We start from the raw sequence: 26504 nt of genomic DNA, 5'->3' as shown, positions 1-26504 counted from the left end.
TTTCCTTGGGACTCTGTTTGCAAGAGATCTTTGTTGCTTAGATTTGATGATTACCCAGCCTCGGCGACACCCCCGACTCCGTCCCTAGAAGCACCACATGCTGCCCACTTTATTTTCTATTCTCTATTCTTTATTTTCTCCCTGCCTCAAAACCCAATGTGATGCCTTTTGCCCTCCCTCCCACACCAAAGTAGCTGCCAAGCCACATATTTGGAAGATTTTCCCATCAACTTAGGAAGCTTCCGCCTTTGGAAGGCCCTCGTCACAGATCCGTACTAGAAAAGAATACGGTTGAGGTAGAGTACCCAGTGATCCCTCTCACCCCACCCCCAGGGACTAGAACAGTGATATATCAGGGTCCTGAGGGATCCATGTTCTCCTCAAACATGTCCCTTCCTTGGAATAAGTGAGTCCAAGTGAGCAGAGACTTGTTGGTCACATAAACATGCGCACATTCCTCGGCCTCCTTGGGACCTAGTTTTTTCACCTGCAGAATGGGTTTAAAATCGCTTGCCTGATAAGGGGATTAAGTGAAATTCTGGAGACCAAGCTGCCAGGAAAGTGTCCAAGATATCCAAGCAAAGCCCTCCTCTCCCCGACTGCCCTTCTTCCTGGGCACTAATTTCTCAGGGCCATTCACCTCTCCTTCTGCCCGTCCTCCTTCCCAGCTCCCGCTTTCCTTTCACTTCTTCTCGTCTCTTCCTGTCTTTATTTTACTCTGTTCCAAACACAGCCTGGGGACTCTCCCAGCTTGGACCCAGGGGCCTGCCAGTTCTCAAATGGCGGGCGTGCCCTTGCGTGGGCAACCCAGACCAAATCCTCTTAGGACAGATCAGATTATGCCCTGGGTCATTTTGCAGCATAGATTCCCAGGTCACAGTGGTGGCAGACACAGCCAGGCAGTGTCCAGCCTGGCACCCCCCTGGGTCCCCAGGGAACATGGACTCCCCCGAGAGGATTGCATGGTCTGGTTTCACCTGTCTGCCTTCCTGGGTTTCAGTTTCCTTCCCCAGGAGATCCTAGCCAGGGGCTGGAGCGTTGAGTTACACTCAGATTTGCCGTCATCCGAGAGGCCCATGCTGTGGGAGGAAGCACAGGCTTCTGCAGCACCCAGGCCTGAGCCCGGCTATGCAGCAGCCGACTGGCCGTGCTGAGGTGCAGCAGGCCAGACGGGGCCCGGATGGAGCACCTGTGAATGAACAGGTGAATGAATGGACGGGTTTCCAGGCCAAGCGTTTCAGACTCCTTTAAAATGACGTTATAAATAACAAAAGACTATCTGGTTATTAAAGAAAATGTTCCAAGCAGAAAAACATGAGAAGATAAAAACCAGTATCTTACCATTCTTAAGACACATCTCTTCAAGTGACAGTCAGTTCAGTCAGGAAGCTGGAAAGCAAAGAAGCCAAGCTGCTGGACTGGGAAATACCAGCCCTGAAGCCACAGGGGCTTTGTTCAAGGACCTGACTCCCCGGCTAAGGAGGTACCCTCATGGTGTCTCTCAGGGCGTCCCTTCTGGAATTGGGAGCAGTGCGCTCGGTAGAATCTTTCGCTCTTCGAGGAAACCAGTCCACATGGAAAGTTCTCTCGCACTAGCCAAGACTCGGCTTTCTGGGTGTTCTAAGCTTTCCTGAGAGCTGACCAGCCTGTGCAAACACAGACGTACCGCTCTCTGTCCAGGCCCCCGGCTGCACGGCCCCTCTTCCCCTGGGATGTTCTCCCACCAGTCCCTTCGGTTCCCATTCCAAGTGTTAGATGATTCCAGGGCGGCCTTGGGAGAGGAAACCCCTGGCCCAGGCAGCATTTAGGGATCTCTGATTTGTCCTCTCTCTCATTTACAGCTGTCAGGAATGACAGAAACAAGAAGAAGAAGGAGCCTTCGAAGCAGGAATGTACAGAGAGCTATGAGATGACAGCAGAGCTGGACGATCTCACAGAGAAGATCCGAAAAGCTCACCAGGAAACCTTCCCCTCACTCTGCCAGCTGGGTAAATACACCACGGTAAGAGCCACTCCCACCCCACTGCTGAGAGTGTGGGCAGGGACCCTCACTGACACACACACTGCCTTGGTTCTGGTAGGAACATCCCAGGACTTGACCCAGGACTTGCATGTCAGCCAAGTGGGGCTACACAGTGGCCATTTCTCCCCAGTGGGTGGCCAGTCACTGAGTAGATGGATGTTTCCTTGGTTCAATTAGTCATGCATGCTTGCATTTGCTCAAGAAGCGGTAATTGGTCTGGAAGAGAACTTGCCTAGCATGTGTAAGGCCCTGGTTCAGTCCCCAGCACTGCAAAAAAAGCATTGATTGAACATTTACTATATGCCAGGTTGTAGGCTAGGCATGGGCTACATTAACTATTTGCCTCTACTCTCAGAGACTTTGGTCTAACAAAGGAAATAAATCAAGCAAGCAAAGAATTACATGCATCACGCACACACCTAGACAGAACCTAGTGGGGCCCCGGTCTTTTAAAAACACCAATTCAGTTCTAAAACCCAACCAAGATTACTGAGAACATCTCCTGGGGCAGGGTCTGGCTTTGGGGAGTCGATGTGTGTATGTAAACCCAAGTCAGGGCCTGGAAAAGCAAGATCAAGAAGTCCCCATGGGTGCATGGTCCCCCTGTGCTTCCCACTATTCTGTGATAAATGGTTTTCACCACCATTAGAAATCGAGAAGGGGCAAAGGAGAGAGGTGAGAGGACAATGTGGGAGGCATTGGTCAGCTGGCCTAGTACGTGCTGGTGGAGATGTCACGAGGCCCTTTAATTTTTCAAGGGGTTTTTGCATGTATTATATTCAGGGCTATATATTCCTGGTTTGTGGCACATAGCAGGCACCCGCAGATATTTGACAAATGAATGGATATAACTAGAATGCTGTTTGGCCTCTTTAAATGGAGAAGCTAAGAAAGTAGAATACTATGGGATGGCAGGACTGTGCTGCGTTGAAAGTGGAAGTGAGGATGGGGAAAGTCCCAGAGGATCTTGAACGCCACTCCAGGAGTCTGTGTGTCATCCATAAATAGTGGGGAAATGGACGGTCTATGAGCAGAAGTCTCTTCGGTTGTTACTGCCTGTGAGTTAAGCCGTAGAGGCAGGACTTGAACCCGGACAGTTCAATTCCAGGGGCTGATCTTTCAGCTACCACTCTCCACACAGACTAGACCAAGAGGTCAGTTGACAAGGTAGAATGGAAGCAGGAATCACTGGAGGCATCTTTTCTCTCCAGCAAAGGAAAAGAGACCAGAGTAGGGAGGCCCTCCTGAAGGAAGAGGCATTGAGGCAGGTCATGAGGTGAGACCCAGTGTCTGGAAATACTAATCCTCCCTCCCTCGTCTCCTCTTTTTAGAGTGATCTAGTCAGTCCCCCAGTCCCTGACTTATGTGGCAACCAGGTGCAATGGCCCCCATTCTGATCTGCAGAGGGTCAGGTTGCACACAGTGTGTATAACATTTGCCCTCCCCCCAGAGCACCCCCTGGTGTGGCCTGGACTTCTGGGGTGGCTCACATGTGGGGCGCTGATACTCCTGGGAGCAGCCTCCGACCACAGATAAACAGAAGCCGATGGGTCAGCACCCCTTCTCACCCTGTGGGCAGGATGACTCTCAGGCACTCTCTAAGCCATCTCCCAGAGTTCCACAGGAAGCAAGGCCTGACTGCCCAGTGATGATCGACTGACTACCATCCTCCCTCAACCCTTCCCCACTGCTGTCCATGGTTTCCTGGAATCTCCTCCCACATAAACTATTTGCATTCAAATCCTAGTTTCAGTCTTATCTTCTGGCCCAAGACAGAGGGGCTGTCCACTGTGCCTCTTGGACCTTTTCCTATTACCCCACTCTGGGGAAGAGATGCCATCTATCAAGTGGGGGACCATCATCTTAAGCAGTTTTTAGTCAGCTTTGTGTCACTGTGTCCAAAATGCCTGACAGGAACAACTTAGAGAAGGAAAAGTTTATTTTAAGCTCAGGGTTTCAGAGGTTTAGTCCATGGTCTGCCAACTTCATTGCTTTGGGCCCAAGCTGAGGTAGAATATCATGGCGGATGGGCATGGCAGAAGACAGTGGCTCAGGACATGACAGCCAGGAAGTGGAGAGACAGAGCGTGCATACAAGGTGCCAGGGACAAAATATAAACTCTAAAGGCATCCCCCAGTGACCTACTTCCTCCAGACACACCCTGCCTGCCTATAGTTACCACCCAGTTAATCCATTCAAGTGGATTAATCCATGGTTAGGTCACATCTCACATAATCTAATCATCTCACCTCTAAACATTCTTGCTTTGTCTCACACATGAGCTTTTGGAGGATACCTCATAACCACAACAACTTCACAGAGATATTTCTGTACCTCCTTCAATCAAGCAGAGAAAATAGAAATACAAGTTCATCTCAGAGGCTAGACCTTAACCACTGGGCAGCCTGACCTCCTTTGAGACTCACACTACGCGTTCACTGCCCTGGGATGCTTGGAAACCATCTCTCAGCTGGCCTTTCTCTGTAACTCTACTATCTCCAAACATATCGAGCTTTGTTTTTATTGTAAGTGACTTCAGATCCTTTCTGGAAGTAGGTGGGAATATAAATAAATAACAGAAGCCATAACACATTCTCTGCTGCCGCTCAGCTCCCAGTTGAGCCGTTTTTCAAAGCGCTTTTTTTAGATAGGCAGTTGCTTCCACGGCAAGAAACTTCCTGCCACCTTCACCAAAGTGGCATCCTTGTCAGATGCCTTCAGAATAAGTGGGTAGACAGGAATATAAAAAGGCAGGCAGCCAGCCGCCCACCTATGAATCTTTCAGAGAGTAGCTCCTTTTCCTTCCCTAATTAGGGCTGATTTGGGACAAACGGTCAGGTACCAGGAGATGGCAGGAATGGATGATGGAAGCAGAAGCATATGCCCACCAGCCCCAGGCAGGGTGCCCACCTACAAGCTTTGGAGTTGGCATCCTTCTTGGGAAGTTGTCTGACCAAAGACCCCTCTCCACTAAAGGAAGTGGGGTGAACTCCTCGTGTAAAGGTAGAAAGCGGAGGAGTAGCTTGTATAAGAAGGGAACGGAGGAAGTGTCCTCACTCGGAGGATGTTGACTCTGCCTCCTTCGGCTGCCCCTAGCAACTATGTCACTGGGGTTGGGGGGCTTCATAAACCCAGATCCAAACCTCGCCTGAGCTACTTAGGAGTCGCATGACCTTGTAAACTTCACACCATCATCTGAGCCTCGGCTCCTTCGCGGGTACGATGGGAATTGTAATGGCGCCTGTTTCATGGGGTTGCCCGAGAGGCTCAATGAGAACATTGTATCTGAGGGGCTCATGCAGTTTCTGGAGGACAGGAGGTGTGCAGATGAACAAGCATTCTCCTCTCCAGCCTATGGAAAGCATCTTGTCGTTATTTAAAGTCATGCACCCGGGTTTTAGCAGAGGGAGGTGGAAGGTGTGAGCCAAGATTTCCAGGCAGCGCAGCCCCAGCCAGGCTATGGGCTCTCCACACCCGCCGTCCAGCCCTGTGCCGCCGATCATCACCCTGCAGGGCTGGTGGCACCTAAGATGACCTCTGAAGGGCTCCTTTGAACTGATTTAAGGAACCCTAAGTTGACTCAGAAAAATGACCACAAACAGGGCTGGGGTTGTGGCTCAGTGGTAGAGCACCTGCCTAGCACATGTGAGGCCCTGGGTTTGATCCTCAGCACCACATAAAATAAATAAATAAAAACAAAGTTACTTAAAAAAATAAGCATTTAAAAAAGAAAGAAAGAAAGAAAGAAAATGACCACAAGCCGAATCATTAAGCCATATAAAGACTATCTAGGAGCTGTGCTTTAGAAAACGAAGGATACGTAAGCAATTCCAGCCATTCGTGGACTTGGCTTTCTTTTTAGGCAGGTAACATTTGTGATCAGATAATCAAAACCTGAAACTCGGGGTGGTTGGTCTCCCAGGAAAGGCGCACCAGGTGAGGTGAAAGGTAAGTGGAGAGTCAGGAGATCTGAATCCTGATTCCTGCTCTGTCCCCTCGCAGCTCCCTCACCGTGAACCAGCCCGTAACTTCATAGGCCTCTGTTTCCTGCCAGTAAGCACACCTGCCTGGTGCATATCCCTAGAACTTTCTTTGATCCTCCAGTACATGCTAACTGCCTACCTACTGTGTCCATTCCCTAGGTCTTCCACAATAAAGGAATGGCACCGGAGGACTTGAGACAACGTTAGCTAATTCTCCCAACACTAGCTAATTAGCATGTCCAGGGCCACGCTCCTTCCCTCCTTCCAACAGCTCTCGGGGAATCCTTTCCCTCCTCTGATACCTTCTGATGCTGAAGGATGCCTCTGGCACTTCTTGACCTATAGGTGCATTACGCCGCTCGTCCATCTTCCTGTGGCCTTCTTCTTCCCCTGGGTCTTCAGATCACATCCCCAGTGTATGTACCCATGTTCCTGCCATTCTATGAGGATACTGTTCATACTGAATCAGGGTCCACCCTAGTGACCTCACTTAAACTTGATTACCTTCATAAAGACTATTTCCAAGCAAAGTCCTTCCGCAGTCTTGGGTGTTCAGATGGCAACATATCATTTTGGGGACACAGTTCAACCTATAATACCTATGAGAGCAGACCTGGAGTGACCATGTTGACCCTTCTGAACTTGCAGCTCTGTTGCAAAGTCTGGCTGAAGATCAAATTTTGTGACTAGTGCTGTGAACTTTTAGGTCCTCGTCTTTTGAAGAAAAGTATTTTCTAGGCACGATTGAGTTCCCAGGGTCTTGCTGGGTGGTGGAAAAAGGAAAAGATACTCCCAGCAAAGGGAACAAAGGGAACGGTGGCCTGGAGCTTTGCAGACCTGCAAAGTGAAGAGGCTACCGCTATGCAGAGGGGCCCCTCCAGGCTTGGTCCAGGGCCAGGAATCTTAAGCAACAGAGGTCCAGGGGTACCCCTAAAGCATTACACTCAAGACAGTCCTTTATCATCCATCTTGCTCTTAGCCAGACAGCCAGGAAACATTTGGGAGTTCTTAGGGACCTCCCTACCTGCCCCCAGCCCACTGCCTACTCCATAGAGCCCTCTCCACCGTGTGCCACGTTGTGCCTTTAAGATGATGCCCACCGTTCCAGAGTGGTTTCTGAGCTTCCTCTGCTCACGGGTGGAGGCATCTGGCTCAGAGGAGAAAGCCACCAGTGAGTGGGGGCCTCTGTCTCATCCTCCACTGGTATGTTCTGGAAGCCATGTTGTCCTAGTGCCTAGAAATACATTAATCACAAAGAGATGCTGGTCTGGCACCTCACATTCTCTCCATAACAGTGCTGGGGACCTTGTAGCCATCTCAAGGAAGCACCCAGAGATTCCAACCAGGAAACCAGACCACAGTTGCAACAGACTGTAGGAGACACGAGGTTAGAGCAGAAAGTAGAATACATGAGGAATCAAAGGCCAGAGGGATCACGTGGTAAACAGGGGGGACGCACAGATGCCACAGCCTGCCCACCTTGGTGAATCACATTTTGAATCTGCTCGACCTGAGGTATTTTGCACAAGTGATTGGACCTCTTTGGGCCTCAGCCTGCTCATCAGCCAAATGGAACCATGATAGTACTTACCTCACGGGAGTGCTATAGGACATAAGTTAATTGTAAGCATACAGAATGGTGCCTGGCACGAGGTAAGCCTTAGATAATGAGTGACTATCAGTATTAATATTAAATAAATGATAATTATTAATTTACATGTGTGTAAATTATATGTATATAATTTACATATATACACATATATGTATATATACATACACACACACACACACAGATATCTATCTGTATGTGTGTGTGAGTGTGTTTAAAAATAAAAGTAGGAACATTCTGCAATTAGAACTTGAGAAAACTGCAATTTCTCAGGATGCTCCAAAGACCTGAGGCCTCGGGAAGAAGGAGGTTGGCCCCATGGATGCTCCCAACATTCCTACAGAACTTTAATTCTTTTTTTCTTTTAAAAAAAAAAAAGTTTGCATTTCTTCCTTAGCTTGGAATAAACCACAGTACTAGCCAGAAGTTGCCATCAGCATGGTTTTAAAAACCCTGGCGATTCAGCCTCCATTCGTGGGTCTTTTCCTGAGAGTAATGCCAGCCAGAAAAGCAGCAGAAAACCAAACCAACAGAAGAAAGGGACCCCATTTGCCAGGCAAAAAATTACCATTTAATTGGATTGCATAGTGGGGTTGGGCTTAAGATGGCCCTGGGGGGCCTTAGAGCTCATTCCTCCATATGGGCTGCCGCTGCACGGCATTCTGGGAAGGCAGGCCTGAGCTCCTGCCCGAGGGGTCTTTCTGGGGAGGCCCAGTCCAGGCCGTCCCTTAGCATTGAGGGAGGACAGCATATGTCCATCAGCTGCCCCTGCCCTTCTGCTGGGGCCGTCCATCACCTCCTGTCCCCTCCTGTCTCCCTCCTTCCCCACCTGGCTTTCCTCCCTGCACGGTTAGAAATGCTCCCGAGGACCCTCCATCTGATCCCCATGCTCCCCACGGCCGCCTTCATTACCAGCCCAAAGAGGCCAGGGCTCTGAGTGCTGCAGCGGGAAGATCATATATAAGCCATTTTAAGCCTCGTGCCTATGAATCCAGCAACCAGTATAATAAAACACCAGGTTATTTTGTGTTTTATTAACTGCCTCTTCCCTTCAGTTTGCATAATAGTGAGTTAGATTTACATGCCGTTACGACGGCTGTGCATTATTTTTAATAGAAGGTGCGACAGGCTTCTCTGCCTCGGCCGGGCTCATGATGCAGGGACCCCATGGACGCTGATGAAGATTTCGTTCACACTTGCTGCGCCGGGCAATGTCTTTCTTTCCAGATGGATACTCTATTGTGAAATGATTTCCGCCGTAAGCTTGCCTCTCTGTCCCTCTCTTCCGTGTCATCTTCCTACGAACCGGATAAACTGCCTATTAAATTTAATTACAGCCTGAATGGCCACACATCTTGATCTTATGTTCCCCCGAGTGTACTGTATTCCACCAAGGTCCTTGAGGAAGGAGTGAAATAAATCTGGAGGATGCATGCCTACTGTCTGCGAGGAATGTTGTAGAAGGCAGCGACGGCCACCTCTGTGGTCAGCGCTTCTGTGGCCGCCCTCCCTCGTGCAGACTCTTCTGGGTCTCCTTGCTGATGTGAAAAGCAACCGCTGGGTTTATGGATGCCTGCAAACTGATTTTAACCGAGGTGGGGAACTCAAGATGATGGTTTGAGACGCAAGAGTTTCCTATATTAAGCTAGATGTGTCTGTCAGAGGGCCACACTCCAGCCCTGGGGACCTTGATCTCTTTGGGTGGCTCAGTCCTGCCTCGGGAGGCAACAGACCTCCAGGCTTCACCAGCAGGTCCAGGCTAGCACCCAGCATCACTGAGCCTCAGCCTCCAAATTAGTCATCCTGGGCATTTCGGACAAGCGAGAGCTTGTGGGAGCTTCACTCATTGAGTCACTCAACAGTATTTATTGAGCTGCTACTGGACCCTCACTGTCCAATCTGGGCAGTAACAGAGTCGGACAAGAGGTGCTGATGAATGAACTGATGATCATGCATTGCTCAGATCTATCCTGCTGTGGCCTGCTGGGGATGGAAGCCTCTTAGAGGGACCCAGGGGAGGCTCAAGAGGTGACATTTGATCAAATACTTGAAGGAGGCAGGGAGAGCATCCAGCAGATATCTGAGGAAGAGCAACCTGGGTAGAGAAACAGCCAAGGCAAATACCTGAGGCAGGAGGATGCCTGGCTTGTTCAGGAAGAGCAAGGAGACCCGTGTGGCTGGGGCAAGGTACCAACAGGGAGAGGGAAGAGGGACCCGATCTGGGAGAACCCTGCAGGCTCTTGAGAGGACTTTGGCTTTAGTCTGAGTGAAATGAGAAAGCATGGGCTATTTTAGGAGTGGCTTGTTCTGACTTGTGTTTTTAAAGGATCCCTTTTTGCTTTGATCAGAATGGACGAACTGCTTTGATGAGAACAGAGTGGGAAGAGGAAAACCAACCAGTGAGGAGGCTTTTGCAGTAATCCAGGCAGGAGGCAAGGGTAGCAGTGGAGACAGAACCTCTTCTCTGAGTCCCAATGGTCCCTAGGGGTTGAGGGGGAAGAATGTGACACTCTCAGACCTAAATGCTTGTAAGCCAGAACAGTGCACTGGTCAGAATTCTTATTGCAGGGGATAGAAATCAAATCAACTTAGTTGTTTTTTTTTTTGTTTTTTTTTGTTTTTTAAATGGATCAAGTGAGGCTGTAGCCAGCAGCCCATTGTTTTTAAGACTGAGCCACCCCTCCCTCCCCTCCCTTCCCATCTTTCATCTTGTCTTTTCTCATTTGTAGGCAGCCTGAAAGCTTTTGGCTTGCTCTCACTGACACAGAATTCTTCTCAGTTCTTCCAACCAGAAAGTCTCAGACTTGAGCCTCATTGGCCTGCTCTGGATCACATACTCTTTCCCTAACCAGTCACCATGTCTATAAGGCCAGAGCACTAGGGTTGGCCAAACCAGAGTCTCCCCGAGACCCCACGGGACAGCTCTCGCCCTCTGGGGGCCTTGGCTTATCTGCTACTACGCATGAGGCCACAGAAGCACCCGGAACCCCAATCTCAGCCTTTTAGTTATGGAATTATTATGATGATTAGGATTTTTTTTTTGTCTTTTATTTTTATTGTGAAAAATTTCAAATATAACCTGAAAGTTAGAAGAACAGTATCGTGAAGCCCTGTGATCACTCTATGGGCAATCTTATCTCTAAAGCCCTCACACACATGGTCTTCACTACGTATCATTTTGAAGTAAATTATACACCTCTCATCATGTTATCTGTAAATAGTTCAACATTTATTCTAAAGCAGAGTAACTTCTGCAAACAAAAGCAAGCCATCAGCGCCATTTTTACCCTCCTAAAATAAAAAGGACATCTCAAATGCCTTAATCTCTCAAATTTCTAGTTTTCTCATATCTGTCACAATCTCTTTACAGTTTATTTGAATCAGGATTCGGATAAGGTTTATACCTCATCTGACAAATCTCCTAAATAGGTATTTTTTGAAATTGAGTTTTTGGAATATGATTTACATGGTGTATTTTTATCTTTTTTAAGGATACGGTGGTTCAATGAGTGTGGCAAAAGTATACAGTCCTGTAAGCCTGACCACAGTCAGGGTGCAGAACTTTTCTTTCCCTCCAGAAAGTTCCTTCATACACTTCATGGGCAACCTGACCACCACCCAGTCCCAGCCCCTGGAAATCACTGATTTGTCCTCTGTTGCCATAGGTGTGCCTTTTCCAGAGTGCGGTTTAAATGGAGTTGCTTTGCTGTATGTTGGCTTTTGTGTCTGCCTTCTTCCACTTAGCATGATGCTTTGGAAGTTTATCCACATCATGGCGTGTATCCCTGTCTTCTTCCTGTTCATGCTGCCTAGCAGTCATTGCACAGTCGTTAGCGTGATTTATTTATCATGCTAGTTTTTCATCGCTGTGACATGATATCCAAGAAAAAGCATCTTAAAGGAGAAAGGTTTCCTTTGGGCTCATGGTTTCAGAGGTTTCAGTTCAGCCTTGGCTGGCTCCATTGCTTGGCCTGTGGTGAGTCAGAACATCATGGCAGAGGGGACAGATGGGGCAGAGCTGCTCACCTCATGGCATCTGGGAAGCACAGCAAGAGGAAGGGACCAAGAACAACATAGAGCCCCCAAGAGCATGTCCCAAGATCCCACCCCCTTCAGCCTCCACCATCTCCCGACAGTCACTTCAGCTATGAATCTCTTGATGGATTAATCCACCAATTGAGGTCAGAGCCCTCATGATCCAATCACATCCCCATGGCCACCTCCAAACATTGCTGCACTTGGGAATCAAGCCTTCAACACATGAGCCTTTGGGGAACATTCCAGATCTAAACCCTAACATCTATCATCTGTCAATATTGGAGCATTTGGGTTTTTAATCTATAGCTATCTCTCCATTTCTTTTTCCCCCAATGCCTTTGTTGAAGAAGCCCATTCACTGGTTCCGTAGGGTTTCTGGCATGCTGGAGGTGGACAGTGGCATCCCCACAGTGTCGCTGACCATGTTCCTGGATTTCCTCCAGTTAGATCAGAGGCTCCATCTGATGCAAGTGTGCTTTGGGTCAAACTGTGGTGGGGTATGCATTTTCACCAGGATCCCCGTGGGCCAGCTACATGTGTGTGTGTGTGCACACGCGCGTGCGTTTGGTACTGGGGATTGAACCCAGGGCCGCTTTACCACTGAGCCACACTCCCAGACCTTTTAATTATTAAAAAAAAAAAATGTTTAATTTTGAGACAGGACCTCACCAAGTTGCTGAGGCTGATCTCAAACTTGCGATCCTCCTGCCTCGGCCTCCTGAGTCACTGTGATTACAGACATGTGCCACAACACCCAGCCCTCAGTTACCCATTTTTAAGACATTAGTAAGCACTGATGGTCATGCCTAGTGTCACTATTTCTCAGGGTTATAAGTGGCAAATCCTGATGCTCTCATCTCTTTTTGATTTACTCTCTGGATAACTGCACACACAGAAACTTGTCCTTATCTGTTTTGTGGTGATCTGGTGGTTTAGGTAGACAATTTTGAGCATTTGAAAAGGATGAATCCAGGCTAAAAATGTATCCATGCCACCAAGAAGTTCTGAGGTTACAGCTGAAGCGTGAGCCCATCAATAGAAGACGTGTTCAGCTCCCTGCCTGTGTTGGGCTTCCAGAAACCACACCTGATTGCATTTTTTCTCTCTCTCTCTAAGAATTCCAGTGCTGACCATCGAGTTCGACTGGACCTGGGCCTCTGGGACAAATTCAGTGAACTGGCCACCAAGTGCATTATTAAAATCGTGGAGTTTGCAAAACGCCTACCAGGCTTCACCGGCTTGACCATCGCAGACCAAATCACCCTGCTGAAGGCTGCCTGCCTGGACATCCTGGTATGAGCTTTATAAACCCTCCTGGGTGGTCAGGTGGAAGGAGGGAACTGGGAGTCTGCTGCCCCCTGTGCCCACCAAGTTCCATCCTATCTGTTCCTCTCTCCATTGATAACCAAAAGCTCAGAGGCCCCCTGGTATTGGACAGACCTTCCTGCCCTCTGTGCCCAGTGCAGGAACTTTCCCCTGTGTGATGTCAGGAGAGGGGCCCATCCCAGGTCTCCTAAGAGAACTCTTTCCAGCTCAGGCCAGGCCAGCCATTAGAAAGACCACCTTCCTCTCTTCTGCTCAGGACACTGCCTCAGGACACTTCATGTGTCAGCCATGGAGGTGTTTGAGAGACCATTAGAATTCTCCAGGCCAAGCTAACTGGAGATGCACAGTGGCGCCTGGGCTCCAGCCCCTTATGCCCAACCTTACACCATCCCTTCTGTGTCTGTGGCCTTGGGAAACCCCTTCCCCTGCCTTACTGTAGCCAGACACCAGGAAGCCTCAGCAACAACAGGTTTTTCTCTCAGCTCTCAGGGAGCAAGGACTGAGGGTGCTTGGCGAGGGTCCTTCTGTTGGGTCACAGATGAATGGCTTTCTGCTGTGTCTTCACAAGGCAGAGAGAGAGTGTGAGAGAAGAGAGCCTGCCTCTGGTCCTTTCATCACCTTACAAGGGGACCAGTGCCTTCACGGGGTCCTGCCCGTGTGACCTCATCTAAACCTGATTCTCCTAATACCATCTCCTGGGGCATTTGGGGTTCAACCTCAGAATACGAGAGACAGGACACATTTAGTCCATAGACCAGGGGGTCTGTTTCCTCAAGCGTCCAAGGGGGATTCCTGACTCCTCTGGGCTCCCTGCCGTGGTCACACTGCAGCTTCCAGAGCCTTAGAGAGGGTGAAGCTGCTGCCACATCTCATCCTGCCTGGTCTCTGCTGGCCTCTGCTGGCCAGATGTCCATTTCTTCTCTGCCTGGTGGAGGCCTCAGGCATGGGGTGGCCAGTTCTGCCCAGGACTGTTTTCTTGGGCACGAGAGCAGGATGTGCCCTGCCTGGGGGTGGAGGGTGTACAGAGAGGCCTGTGGAGGCAGTGGAAGGGATGGATCAGGAAAGAGGGAACCTTTGAGTTCCATGCTCTGAAAGCATGGAGTTTTCTTTTTATTACATCTTTCAAACCTTTGGGTATAAACCCTTCTGCAAAGCAGATACCATTATTACAGTTAATTACAGTTAAACACACACGTACACAGTCCACTCGGGAGGGGTGTGTCTTGATGCATTTTCTGTTGCTATAACAAAATACCCCAGACACATAATTTGCAAAGAATAGAAGTTCATTTGGCTCTTGGTTCCAGAGGGGAGCTCAAGAGCCCAGCATGCACAGCGGCCTTCTGCTGAATCATGACATGGCAGAGCATGTCACGTGATAGAGCCAGCGTGTCAGTTCAGGCCTCACTCCTTCTTATAAAGCCCCAGTCCCTTCACGGGTGCAGCACCCTAATGACCTTATCTAGTCCTCGTTACCTCCCAAAGACCCACCTCTAATCAGCATATGAACTTGTGTCCATTTCCAACGCCTGATATTTAGAAGACACATTCAAGTCATAGGATGGCCATGCAGGAAACAAAGGTCTCCATGGCCCTCGAATTTCTAGCTCGATCTGAGGAAGGGTATTGTTGGAGGCTCAGTCGCCTACAGGTGCCAGAGATCCTGAGAGCGTATGTCGTCTTCTTGAAAGAAGTCAGAGGGTCTGGGGTGAACTCAGAAGCTTGCAGAAGAGCCAGACATCAGAGCAGCGCTCTCCTGTAGAGTTTGCCCACCCCATCCTTTCGGCCTCACAGAACTCTGGCAGGGATGGACATTCAGCCCGTTTTACAGATCCGGGGCTAGAGGCTGGGTGAGTCAGGTTGGTACTGGAGCCAATACTCCACACCCAAGTATGTTGACTCCAGAGTCATAAAGAAGGTGTAAAAGAGGACGGAAATGAACAGGAGCCCTTGGGAGTGGCGGAGGTGAGAGAGTTATGGGCCACAGGGAGAGAACCAGCCAGACTGACAGAAACTTGGGCAAATTATTAATAATGTTGATAGTGAGCGATCAAAGTCCTAAGTAGCCATGCTGGACTTGATAGTGCATTCCTGACATAAAATGTAATGACCAGTAGGATTTCAGCTAAGCCTCAGGATGCCCTCTAAGATATTAGCAGTGCCGGCGTTACTGCCACATAAGAACAGCCTCAGAGTCCCACAGTGGCTGAGTGATCTGGGAAGTGACACAGCAAATCAAGCCCCACACCAGGAAACCCGGTGTAATCCTGACACCCCTGCATGACGGGGCCATCCTGTAGGACTGGCAGCCTTCCCCAGGCTCCTGCTCTGACCTTGGGCCTCTGCTTGTTTCTCAGTCTTGCAAGATGGTAGTAGTTTGTGATCCACCTCCACCCCCAGCCCCAGCCCCAGTCCTGGCCTTTTGGAAAAATGGAATGAGAGGGATGCTTGATGCTTTGAGATCCTCTAGGAAAGCATCTTGTTTCTGCAAAGTCACATGCTCAGTGATCAGGGTGTGGTCTCCATGAGATTTAAATCTCCCCTAAGACCCCCTCCGGGCCTCCTGCAGCCATCTTGCCCCCAACCCTGCAGAGCTCCTCTCGCTGACCTGTGCATCCAAGGACCAGCCCTTAGCCCCTCAGTGAGCAAAGCGGAAGCTCTCCAGGCCTCCATTTACCTATGTAAAGAAGGAAATACAGGTAACTAAGATGCTGAATATAGCGGTTCCTGAATGGGATGGTATACGGTCATGGACAGAATCACCTACCACGTGCTCAGCCACTGGTGTTGAAAGTGAGGGCAAAGCTGGGGACACACTGTGCAGGAAGCCCTCAGCCACTCCTTCCTGGCCTCAAGGGCATGGGTTGGGGTGCGACTGGCGGAGGAGGACAAAGCCCTAGCTGGGGGAGGGCAGAGACCTCCCATCACATGAGACAGAGAAGAAGGCATTCGTACTGGATCCTAGACAAGAGCTCCTTTCTAAGAATTTGTAGCAAAGGAAATTAATCACAAGATCCTTGACAAGGCACAACTTCAAAGAGCATCTTTTGGATGAGACTATCATCAAAGCTACTAACAGACAGACAGAGTGAGCTGGACGGATCAGATGGACAGAGAGGCCGAGCTTGTTCTCGGTCCTTAGAAAGCAAAGTGGAGGTTGTCCCAAGGGTCACCAGGCTCGGATGCCACCCATTCGGAGCCAACCATCCCCCTGTATTGTGTGTGGCCTCCCAAGAAGACAGGTCCATTTGTCTCTGATCACACGAGGACCAGGAAGACAGGTTCGGCCGCTGCTCAGGCAGCAGGTCTCTGGGGCAGGAGCCCGTGACCCAGGAAGAAGGGCGAGGAAGGCCTTACCTGCCCACCACACCCAGGGGGCTCAGGGCCAGACGTCCCACACGGGGCTGGGACGGGGGTGCTCCGGCCTGGCTTTGATCGCACGGTCTCCTCACCCAGAGCCCAGGCAGCTGAAATGTCTGCTCTGGTGGGCGAGCTCTTCACAAAAAGGGCAGGTAGACTGACCCTCCTTCCCCCGCCCAAGACTCTGGCGTCCCTGGCCCAGGTCAGGAACAGCAAGAGGGCTCCCGGGGTGGCCCTCACCTGAGCTCCGCCCTTGTCTCCTTGGGTTCTTGCTGGTTCTCCTGCATCATCTTCATCCATTTTCTCCTCCTCCTCCCTCTCGCGCTCCTTCTCCCGGGCCTCTCTCGGGAGTAAAGAAGCACGTCAATAGATCAGACGGCGTCTTACGCGTTGCCCGGAAAAATAGAAGCCAGAGGAGCTCAGACAGGGAGGACGCAGAGCCTGGGATGTCCGTCCATTGCCATTGTCAGGGCCATAAACATCCCTGGGTTTTGAGCAGGCCATGCCACGGTCTGTCTGTGGTTTGAAAGTTCATTCTGTATCATCAGAAGGTCCTGAGTACCTATTAGTTGAAGAGGTGATCCTCACGCATATTTGCTGACCACTTACTATGTGCCAGGCACTGGGAACATGTTGATGGCGAGAAGAGAAGCGGCCCTGGCCTTCTGCCTGGTTTGGTCCTGCCCCCAGTTTTACCACAGCACTTTTCTCCCTGTACTCCACCCACACACACAGGCAGCACATTTATCCTGCCCCAGTTCTGGATAGTGGCTACAGGAGTGGGTTCTGAAATCTCAAAATCTGGCTTTGCTGCCTACTAGCTGTGTGACCTTGGGTAAATTACTACCCCTCTCTGATCCTCGGTTTCTTCATATTTAAGATGAAGATGATAATTAGCTTCCTTTTAGGGTCTGGAGAAAGTGGAATGTGGTTCATGGGGTTTATACAGTGTTCAGTGCCTTGTAGGCCTTGGTCACCTTACATGTTACAATTGTTAAGCTTCAGTACATCCTCACAGGTTGTTACTATCCACATTTTATAAACAAGGCTCCTGAGGTGCAAGGGGAACCAAAGACTCATTGGGGTCCTGTGAGGGTTTTTTAGCCTCCTTTAGATAAAGGAGGTATTTTAGTCACCTTTTTTGCTTCTGTGACTAAAAGACCCAACCAGCACAATTGTAGAGGAGGAAAAGTTTATTTGGGGACTCACAGTTTTAGAGGTCTTGGTCCATAGACAGCTGATTCCATTCCTCAGGGCTGGAGGTGAGGCGGAACATGGCGGAAGAGTGTAGCTGAAGGAAGGGTCTCACATGATGATCAGAAAACAAAGAACCCACTTGCCAGATACAAAATATAGACCCCAAGGCCACGCCCCCATGCCCACCTCCTCCAGCCACACCCTGTCCACCTTCCCTTACCACCCGATTAATCCCATTGGGATTAATTCACTGTTTGGGTTAAGGCGCTCATAACCCAATCATTTCTCCTCTGAACCTTCTTCCTCTGGGGGTACACTTCACACCCAAACCATAACAGGAAGTAAAATTACCTGCATGAAGATGGATACCCTGAGCGATTTCCTGATGAGAAGATGATTTATTAAAAGTCTGTGGTGGAAGCTGGACGTGGTGGTGCAGGCCTGTAATCCCAGATGCTTGGGAGGCTGAGGCAGGAGGATCGGGAGTTCAAAGCCAGCCTCAGCAACAGTGAGGCACTAAGCAACTCAGTGAGACCCTGTCTCTAAATAAAATACAAAATAGGGCCAGGGATGTGGCTCAGTGGTTGAGGGCCCCTGAGTTCAATCCCTGGTACCTCCCCACACCCCCCAAAAAAAGTCTGTGGTGGATTTCGTTTTTACATTGAGCTTGAACCACATGGGAACGCGGCTTCTTCCCTTTCAAGTCAGGGTTTTCGCGTCAGCCCTGGCGGCTGCTCAGGAGTGGAGGCAGGAGGTCCCTCCTCCCTGGACCAATCCTCTGCCGGTCCAACGCCTTCCGTCTGGAACCCGGTCCCTTTCCCTGGCCTGCTCTTCCGCGGAGCCTCAATGCCAGGTCTCCAGAAAAGTCCTCCTGCCCACACCCGGCCCCCAGCCTCACTGCAGGGCGCTCTCACCACCCTGAAGACGTTGTGTACTTGGAAAGGGGTTGACAGCACCTTCTGCCTGGGACCGGTGGCTCAGGGAGGCAGCAGCTATGTTGGGGTTGGCTCCTGAGGTAGGAAGAGGCCTTTGCAGGGCGGGTAAGTGACTGAGTTTGGCGGCCGCGCTGCTTTGAGCAGGGCCTCTGCGCGCAGCCTCCGGTGAGGTCCTGCCCTGCGGGAGGCTTGGCCTCCGTTCCTGTGCTCGCTGCCCGCCCTTCCCCCAAGGCAAACATTCCCAGGCGGGTCACAGGCACCTGGCTCCTGGTGACGCAGAAAGGACTGCCTGCATCACTTCGAGACGTGATTTGTGAGTCCTGAGGTCCTGGAGATCATGGGGCAGCCACGGAAGGTCGTTCCCACGCAAACCCTGAGTCCCCTTCCCAGGGACTTGATAGAGACGAGAGCCCAGGCGGCAGGGAAGCGAGTTCTTGTCTTGGACCCCAGGAAGCCGGCAGGCGGAGGTCTGGTGCCTCTCTGAGCCTCGGTTTCCCCACTTGGGTTTGGACCTAGTCTCTGCTCAGCCACGTGAGGAAGTCCAGCGAGGAGCAGGCCTCATGGCCGGGCTCCGTCTGTGTCAGTGAGCTCAGCTCGGATGGTAGTAATGGTGGCGCCTTCCCGGTTAGGTTGTTGGGAGGATGCACTAATCCCTGGCTTAGCAAGGGCCTCTTCAAGCAAGTCGCGTCATCGTCTCTATCAGTGCTGGGACAGCCCCTTGTCACCTGGCCTGTGGGGAGCTGAGCGCTGCCCCACCCTGTCCAGTAGCCACTGTCACCTGTACCGGGAGCACCTTGCCACGTGGCTGAAGTACTGCAATCGCAGAAACCACACGGGGTTCCTTAGTATTCAGAAGTGTAACCATTTTCTTGATGACTTTTAAAAAAAATCTTTTAATCGTATTTGTTCTAATTAGCTGTACATGACAGGAGACTGCGTTTTTTCATTTTGATAGATCACGTGTCAGTGGAGCGCCATCTCTCGGTTTTCTGATTATTCGTGTCACAGAATCACATGGGTCAGGCAGTCTGCATGTACAGGAGGTACTAATGTCTGTTCCACTCTAATGATACTGTTATATGGATTACATTTTGAAACAATTCTGGATATATACTATGTCAAAAGTTTATCACTAAAATAATTTCATCCATTTCTCTTTTTTGAATTGCCAGCTAGAGTGCTGGTCTAGAAAGCAGGTACAGTGCAGTTCAGCCGTGGGGAAGGCAGGCCCCCTGAGAAAATGTCCTGCTCCCATGAGTTCGTCAGAGCAAGTAGTATATGCCCTATATGTGTCATTGTTGTCATTATCTTGCCAAAACTTTCTCACAGGCACTTGGGGACAAGCAGTCAAATCAGATCAGTGTCTTCCCATAACTTTCAAATACAATCAGCATAGAGACCAAGAGGGTTGAGCAATTTGCACTTTCTACTTTGATGAAAAGCTGAGCGATTCCTGAATGCCCCACTCTGGGGCTTATGAGGTGGAAGAGGGTCTGAAAGGGGAATCCTGTCCATTTATTTAATAGATATTCATTAACCACTTACAGTATGGAAGATACTATCCTCAATGTTAATGACGCTACAGAAAACAAGATAGATCAAGAGAAGTCTCATTTTCAGAGCTTATATTCTAGAAGGGAGATAGGCCAATAAGCCAAGAAAGCAACAAATATTATAAAGAAAATAAAATAGGTTGGTGGGTCATGCTGTGGGATGCTATACAGCAAAGAAAAAGAATGAATACTGCTGCATGCACCAAACATGTCTTACAGACATCATATTGAGTGAACAAAAGTCAGGCACAAAGAGAATATCAACATAGTTTCATTTGTCTTTAGTTCAAGAACAGGATAAACAGCTCTAAGAAGTCATCTGTTGCTACATAATAATATAACCACTAAATTTATCAGCTTAAAAAAGGAACATCATCATCTGACATGTCACTGCAGGTCAGGAGTCTGGTGCTGACTTAGCAGGGTGGTCCTGCCTCAGCACCTTGCATAAAGTTGCAATCCAGGTCCCAGCCAGAGCCCTAGTTGTCAGAAGGATTGATGGGGACTTGACAGTCTACGGCCAGGGAGAAATGGGTTTTAGGAAGCACATCCACTGCATTTTCTGAGTAAGTGAACTTTAAGCCGAGCTCTGCTTAAGAAGAGCCAGGCACGTGAAGATGAAGGCAGAGGGAACAGTGTGCCTTGCAGCATCTCAAGATGACCAACTGGAAGCCGTTAGGCTTGTTTGAGCAAGGAACCGTTTCCCCCTGGTGAACATCTTGAATGGCGTGTGCTGTCTGCTGTGGATTGACCCCGAGCAGGGGTGGAAGTAAAGGATTCCCTAGAGGCGCTCACCAGAGGACAGCGATGGCCGCTTGGACGAGTCTCTGGCTCTGAGCCTCCGGTCTCAAGCAGGCTGCTCCTAGGAGGCGCATAGCATGCACGTGCTCATCCACAGTATGGAAAGACACATGGTTGTCTTAGGCAAAGGCAGGAAGAAAGGGCTCTTTTGCCTTGGAGCCGATCAGCTTGGAGCCTCAACAGGAGCTTTGTGCTGTCCCGCAGGATCTTCCTCTGGTGCGTCAGCCTTGCTCAGGCTATTTCCATCCCTCTCGTGGGGCCTGCACGCTGGTCTTCCTAGAGGAGAGACCCTCCTTTCAAACAAAGATCGTTTTCATCCCAGAGAAGAGCGTGGTGGTTGCCTCTGGCATTTGTCTTGAGTGTGACAGAATGAAACTGCTTCATTTCTCTCCGAAGGCAGCCGCCGCCACCAGGAGCTGTTCAGCGGGCGCCTGCTACACACAGCCTGTCCTATTTCAGGAGAGGGCCAGGGAACGAAGGCCCCTTGGATAAAAGGCGACATTGAACCTCTCCCTTCTCAGGCCATGTGCAACTGTCTCTGGATGCACCCTTTATGCTCGGTTCTGAACTTTCCTGGGAGAAAGAGCATAGTTTCAATGCTTCATCAGAATTCTGATATGTTCCAACTTTCGAGGAGGAAAATCCTTCAGAATAGAGAGGCTTGTGTGCTGCAGTTTGCAGTTGAATTTCAAGTGAGCCATTGACAACTTTCCAAATACCTAAGTCCTGATGTTCTGTTCCCAGCCAATCCCTGGGTTCCTTCCTTCTTGTGGGGGACAGATCCCATGCGTGCACATCTCAGCAGCATGTTAAAGGTGCACAGAGTAATTTATCCAGGTGGTTCCAGACTATAAATGTGCCTGGAAATTTCCAGCCCACAGGTATTGCGCTTGCTGACTCTGTCACGTGAGAACTTTCTTGGTAGACATGTTTCCTGATGTTCCTCCCAGGAGCTGAGGGAACTTGAGGCAGGGGTTCGGAGACCTGCATCCTAGGCTCTCCCCATCTTTGTCATTTGTGTGATTCTGGGCACCACACTCTATGTCCTGGGCTTTCAGGGAATGCGTGTGCCCAGTGATGTCTGGGTTTCCTTGCTACTCAGGTGGGGAATGGCTCTGTACCCCATCTGCTACCAAGATGAGCTGAAACAGATCAGCCAGCTGGCCACCTACAGGAAATGGTTGGACTGCCTCAGAGAGGTCCTTGGACAAATATCAGAGGTAAAAATGACCACCCATCCAGTGAGATGAAAAATCACTGTGATATTTTGATAAACATTCAGGTTCATCTTACAGTGGGTCCTTTCCAGTTCACTGTGCCACATGGTCATCCAACAGGGACATTGAGGAGTTTTGAGAACAGGTCCTGATCCAACAGGGTGACCATGGATTAAGTGATTAAAGAGTTTTGAGAACAGGTCCTGATTTAGGTATTTCTACTCTTCCCTCCCCATATCCAGTGAACTTTGTTTCCAGGCCACAGGCTCTGTGCTCCTGTACACCAGGTAGGCCACCAGAATAGCTGTGCAGATTGTGTGCTGCGCAGACAGAACCACGAGCCAATGGGACAAATAAGGCTGACCTCCAGTTAACGCTAGGCCAGGAGCCAGTTAACCTCAGAGAGGGACCTGAGTTTGGATATGGGTATAAAGAGAGGAGGCAACTTTGGAGCAATGGGTAAGGGAACAAGCTCTGGAAACAGCCTCAATCAAATCACACCTCCAAGTAGTTATGTGACCTAGGATAAGCTCTTCAGCTCTGTTCTCTTACCTGTCAAATGGGGTGACCATACTTCACTCAGGGATCCATATGAGAAAGAGTACATGCAAGTTCTTACTTAGCCCAAGACCTGGAATGTAGTAGGAGATGAATAAAACCTTGACTTTTAGATGTTGGGGGGGGAGGAGAAGAAGTGCTAATTGCTCTTCTCAGGATTCTAACTCCCAGTAGATTTTTGTTGTTGTTGGCAGAGCAAAGTCTCTCCACAGGGTGTCCCGGTGCCGCCTTCCAGGTTCACACTGGCGTCCTGTATGTGGAAGGAGGGCCAGCTCCTGCTTCACTGTCTTGGAGGTTGCCAGAGCCAGGACAGGAGCATGTGATCTTTCAGTGCAACAGCCCTGCCCCCTGGTTAACGGGGTCCAGAGGACATGAGGCTCTTCTAGTCATATTGCCTCTCAAGATGGTCTTTCCCATGGAAACGTCCTTCCTCCAAGTCCTAGTAGTTCCCTGACACAAGTGTGTGACACTTGTGTTTGTTTTAGGAAGGCTGGTAGAACTGTGGGCGGGGTAGAGGGGGCTTTCCTCCAAGCAGTTCCCAGGTAGGTAGCCCCCATATGTCTTCCTCAGAGGGCCACTTCTCTGCTCATGGCCATGGAACTGCAGGAACGCAGGTTAACACAAAAGTGGACATTCATGAGGGTCACTCCTAAACTGGGCACAGCATCTAGAAAAAAATCCTCTGAGTTCCCTCAACCTTCTGGCTTAGTCACTTCTGTCCAGGGTGCATTCAATCTCTCTGCTCCCGGCAGCTCTGAGACTTTTCCTTGGGAATCCTGTTCTGCAGAGACCCTTCACCCTTGTTGGCTGAGAAGCGTGGTTCTAGGTGGGCGAGTGCTCTGGAATGCACAGAGCCACTCGGCAGGACTGAGGGCAGTGGGAACATGAGAACTAGTCAGTCTGTGGAAGCAAGGTGTTCACATGAGTTGATGACGGTCCCAGTAAGGCCCCGGGGCACAGTGCAGTGAGCTGAGTCTCTTTGGCAGCAGGCTTCCCAGAAAGGGCACATCTAGTGGGACCAAGAAACTGCAGTGACCCAGGCTTCTTGCCTATAGAAATTCTGCCTAGATTTCAGGGCAGGGTTGATATGTCACTTCCTCATGGATCTGCCCTTGATTCCCTCCTGGCTACGCCTGAGCTTTCCTTCTGAGCTCCCTCGTGCCTTACCCGTCCTGCTCCTGTGTCAGACAGGGCCTAACTTGGTTCAAGTCAGACTCAGTTACATGTTGATGCCGTGACATCAGGTACCTCTCATAGCTTATCTGAGCCTTATATCCCTCATCTTAAAACAAAAATAATAACCAAGATGTTCGAGAGACTGAATACAGGGTATGCCCAACACTTGGCATTTAATAAATGGTAGTTATTGTTTATTTTTGGTACACAATAAGCTCTTTAAAATAGAGCTTATTTTATCCCTAGCACCTGACCCAGTGCCCGAGAGATAAGTAGGTACTCAGTAAATGTTTATTTGAATTAAATGGATTACTTTCAGTACAAAGTTATTGCTCAATGTCTTGTGTTCTATTTATTATTCCCTAAATAGCCTTTTTTTTTTTTCTTTTTCTTTTTTAAACTTCTGTAGTCATTTAATGAAAAGAATTGGAGAAGACATTCACTATCCCAGAATGGAGCAGACTACCCCATGTCATGCTTGCACTCCTTGGAAATCTTCACTTCTTTCCTGCTTACATCTGCTTGATTATCTCAGGACAGGCCGGCATAGATAATCCATCAAACATATGTTTTTTCTTCCAGATTCTTAGAATTTGCACCAGGTATACCCCAGAACAAGACACCATGACGTTTTCAGATGGCCTTACCCTAAATCGAACTCAGATGCACAATGCTGGATTTGGCCCTCTGACTGATCTTGTGTTCACCTTTGCCAACCAGCTCCTGCCTTTGGAAATGGATGACACAGAAACAGGCCTTCTCAGTGCCATCTGCTTAATCTGTGGAGGTACCAACTAACTAGAAAATGCTCATGAGATTCCATGAATAACAGCTTATAATTTATGGGCAAACCCTCCTCTCTATTTTGGAGTTGTGCATGGGGAACAGCATGTGAATAAAGCATTCATGCCTGCGTTTGTGGTATTTTTCCATATTGTGATAAATTACATAATGGTGTTTGGGATCCTTCTGCTTTGAAAGAAATGCCAAAATGCTATTTTTCCAATTGCCACAGTACTTTTTAAAGGGAGGATCGACAATTGTAAAATAGATTGCTCAGGGACATTTTAATGATGACCCCAGGGACGTGCATGTTCTGTTTGTTAATATAGTCGCTGGGAATACAAGTTATTGCATGGGCTCCTCTGCCAATCCTTCGAGGACTGCGAAGAAATATGGCTTTCTTCTTTGTAGTGACCCCTGCTGGTTCAGGAGGCTGACTCTCAAGTGGTTAAAAAGTAATGGCTTTAATTAAGGGGCAGATTTACCTTGCTTTTCTAACCATAAGGCTCAAGGTTCAGTTAAGTAGTGACATCTCCTGGTCATGAGAAGTAATTTTTTCCCTGGAACGAAAGCCACCAGGGCATCCAATGTGCTTCTGACCGAGTGGGACAATTTTCAAGAATCACTTTCTAAAGCAAATGCATATGTATTCAAACTAATATGACTGAATCATCAAATTCATAAAGTCATAATATAGTAGGAACAGGAAATGAGGAAGAGGGGAAATGGGCAGGAATCCTCTAACCCTTCCATCCTGATACTGTTTAATACCCCTTTTCTGGTATCTAGACCGCCAGGACCTTGAGGAACCAACAAAAGTAGATAAACTACAGGAACCATTGCTGGAAGCGCTAAAAATTTACATCAGAAAAAGACGACCCAGCAAGCCTCACATGTTTCCAAAGATCTTAATGAAAATCACAGATCTCCGTAGCATCAGTGCTAAAGGTATGTCTTTTCATGAGGCACTGTATAGCCACAAAGTGGAACTGAGGGCCTTACTAGGTTGCATGTTTCTTCAAACCCCATGTTTTAATTCAGGATGTTTAGTGGCCGCTTTTTAAAAGTGTTAGAACTTATATCTCATTGAAATCAAAAGGAATTAAGTTCTCTCTCTCTCTCTCTCTCTCTCTCTCTCTCACACACACACACACACACCACACAGAAAAGGAAACCTCAAATCTTACCCTACTCAATTCGTAAGTTTCTTCTAAGAAGTTTCTTCAGTGAGACACATTGAGTTAATATCTAGCATGGGATTAAGAGTAGAAAAAAAGCACATACCAGTTCTCAGTAATCTTAATAGATCATTGAGAGTTTTAAAATTCAGATGTCTAATTAGAAAAACATTGTTTTCAAGAGAATATACAATGACAGCCCTTTTAATTTTCTGGTTTTATACATTTCACTCCAGCTTTCCAGACATTTCTGGTTTATATAAACTTGGTCAGTTTCCCTGAACATCCAAACCCCAAGAAAAATGAACAGAATTTGGGAATATTGTTACTGGTTAAGCTTTTCTCCATCGTTGTATCCATTGCTCTTTTGTGCAAAGGCAGATTTACTTTGCACACTTCTAAGCAAAGGACTGCTTGCCTTCCTAAGGACTATATTCTTTATTTAGTGATTTTCAATTTTTGTGGCTACTGGAGGAATTACACACGTACCTACAGTCATACTACAATTGTTAAGAGTTAGGTTTTTCTATGTAAAGCGATCACTCGGCAGCTATGACCCTACCAATTATGCTATTATTTGTCAGCCTTCTTTTGCATCATCTATACCTGAAGACCTTGCCAAGTCAAGGAACAAACTGCATGTCGGAGTGCTTAAAACCAGTGAACTGGCTTGGTTCAATTTTCAAGCTCCTAAGAGCTTTCTTCAATGAGAGATTCTAAGTTCATCCCTAACATGGAATGAAGAAGCAAAAAACAGATACCAGTGC

At 48.8% G+C, this 26504-nt stretch overlaps 1 protein-coding gene across 4 annotated transcripts in view; it reads left to right on the top strand.

Moving 5' to 3' along the window:
* Rarb (retinoic acid receptor beta) overlaps positions 1-26504 on the top strand; it is a 693377-nt gene that overhangs the window by 664276 nt on the left and 2597 nt on the right. For all 4 annotated transcript variants that reach the window (XM_047532671.1, XM_047532672.1, XM_047532674.1 and 1 more), the window contains 4 exons: positions 1842-2002; positions 12770-12946; positions 24359-24563; positions 25349-25507. In XM_047532671.1, coding sequence (XP_047388627.1) covers positions 1842-2002; positions 12770-12946; positions 24359-24563; positions 25349-25507 — 702 coding nt within the window. The remainder of the gene's footprint in view (positions 1-1841; positions 2003-12769; positions 12947-24358; positions 24564-25348; positions 25508-26504) is intronic.

Source organism: Sciurus carolinensis, chromosome 17, assembly GCF_902686445.1.
Source record: "Sciurus carolinensis chromosome 17, mSciCar1.2, whole genome shotgun sequence".
In the NCBI taxonomy this organism is placed as follows: Eukaryota; Metazoa; Chordata; class Mammalia; order Rodentia; family Sciuridae; genus Sciurus; species Sciurus carolinensis.
This window is presented reverse-complemented; position numbering and strand designations above follow the sequence as displayed.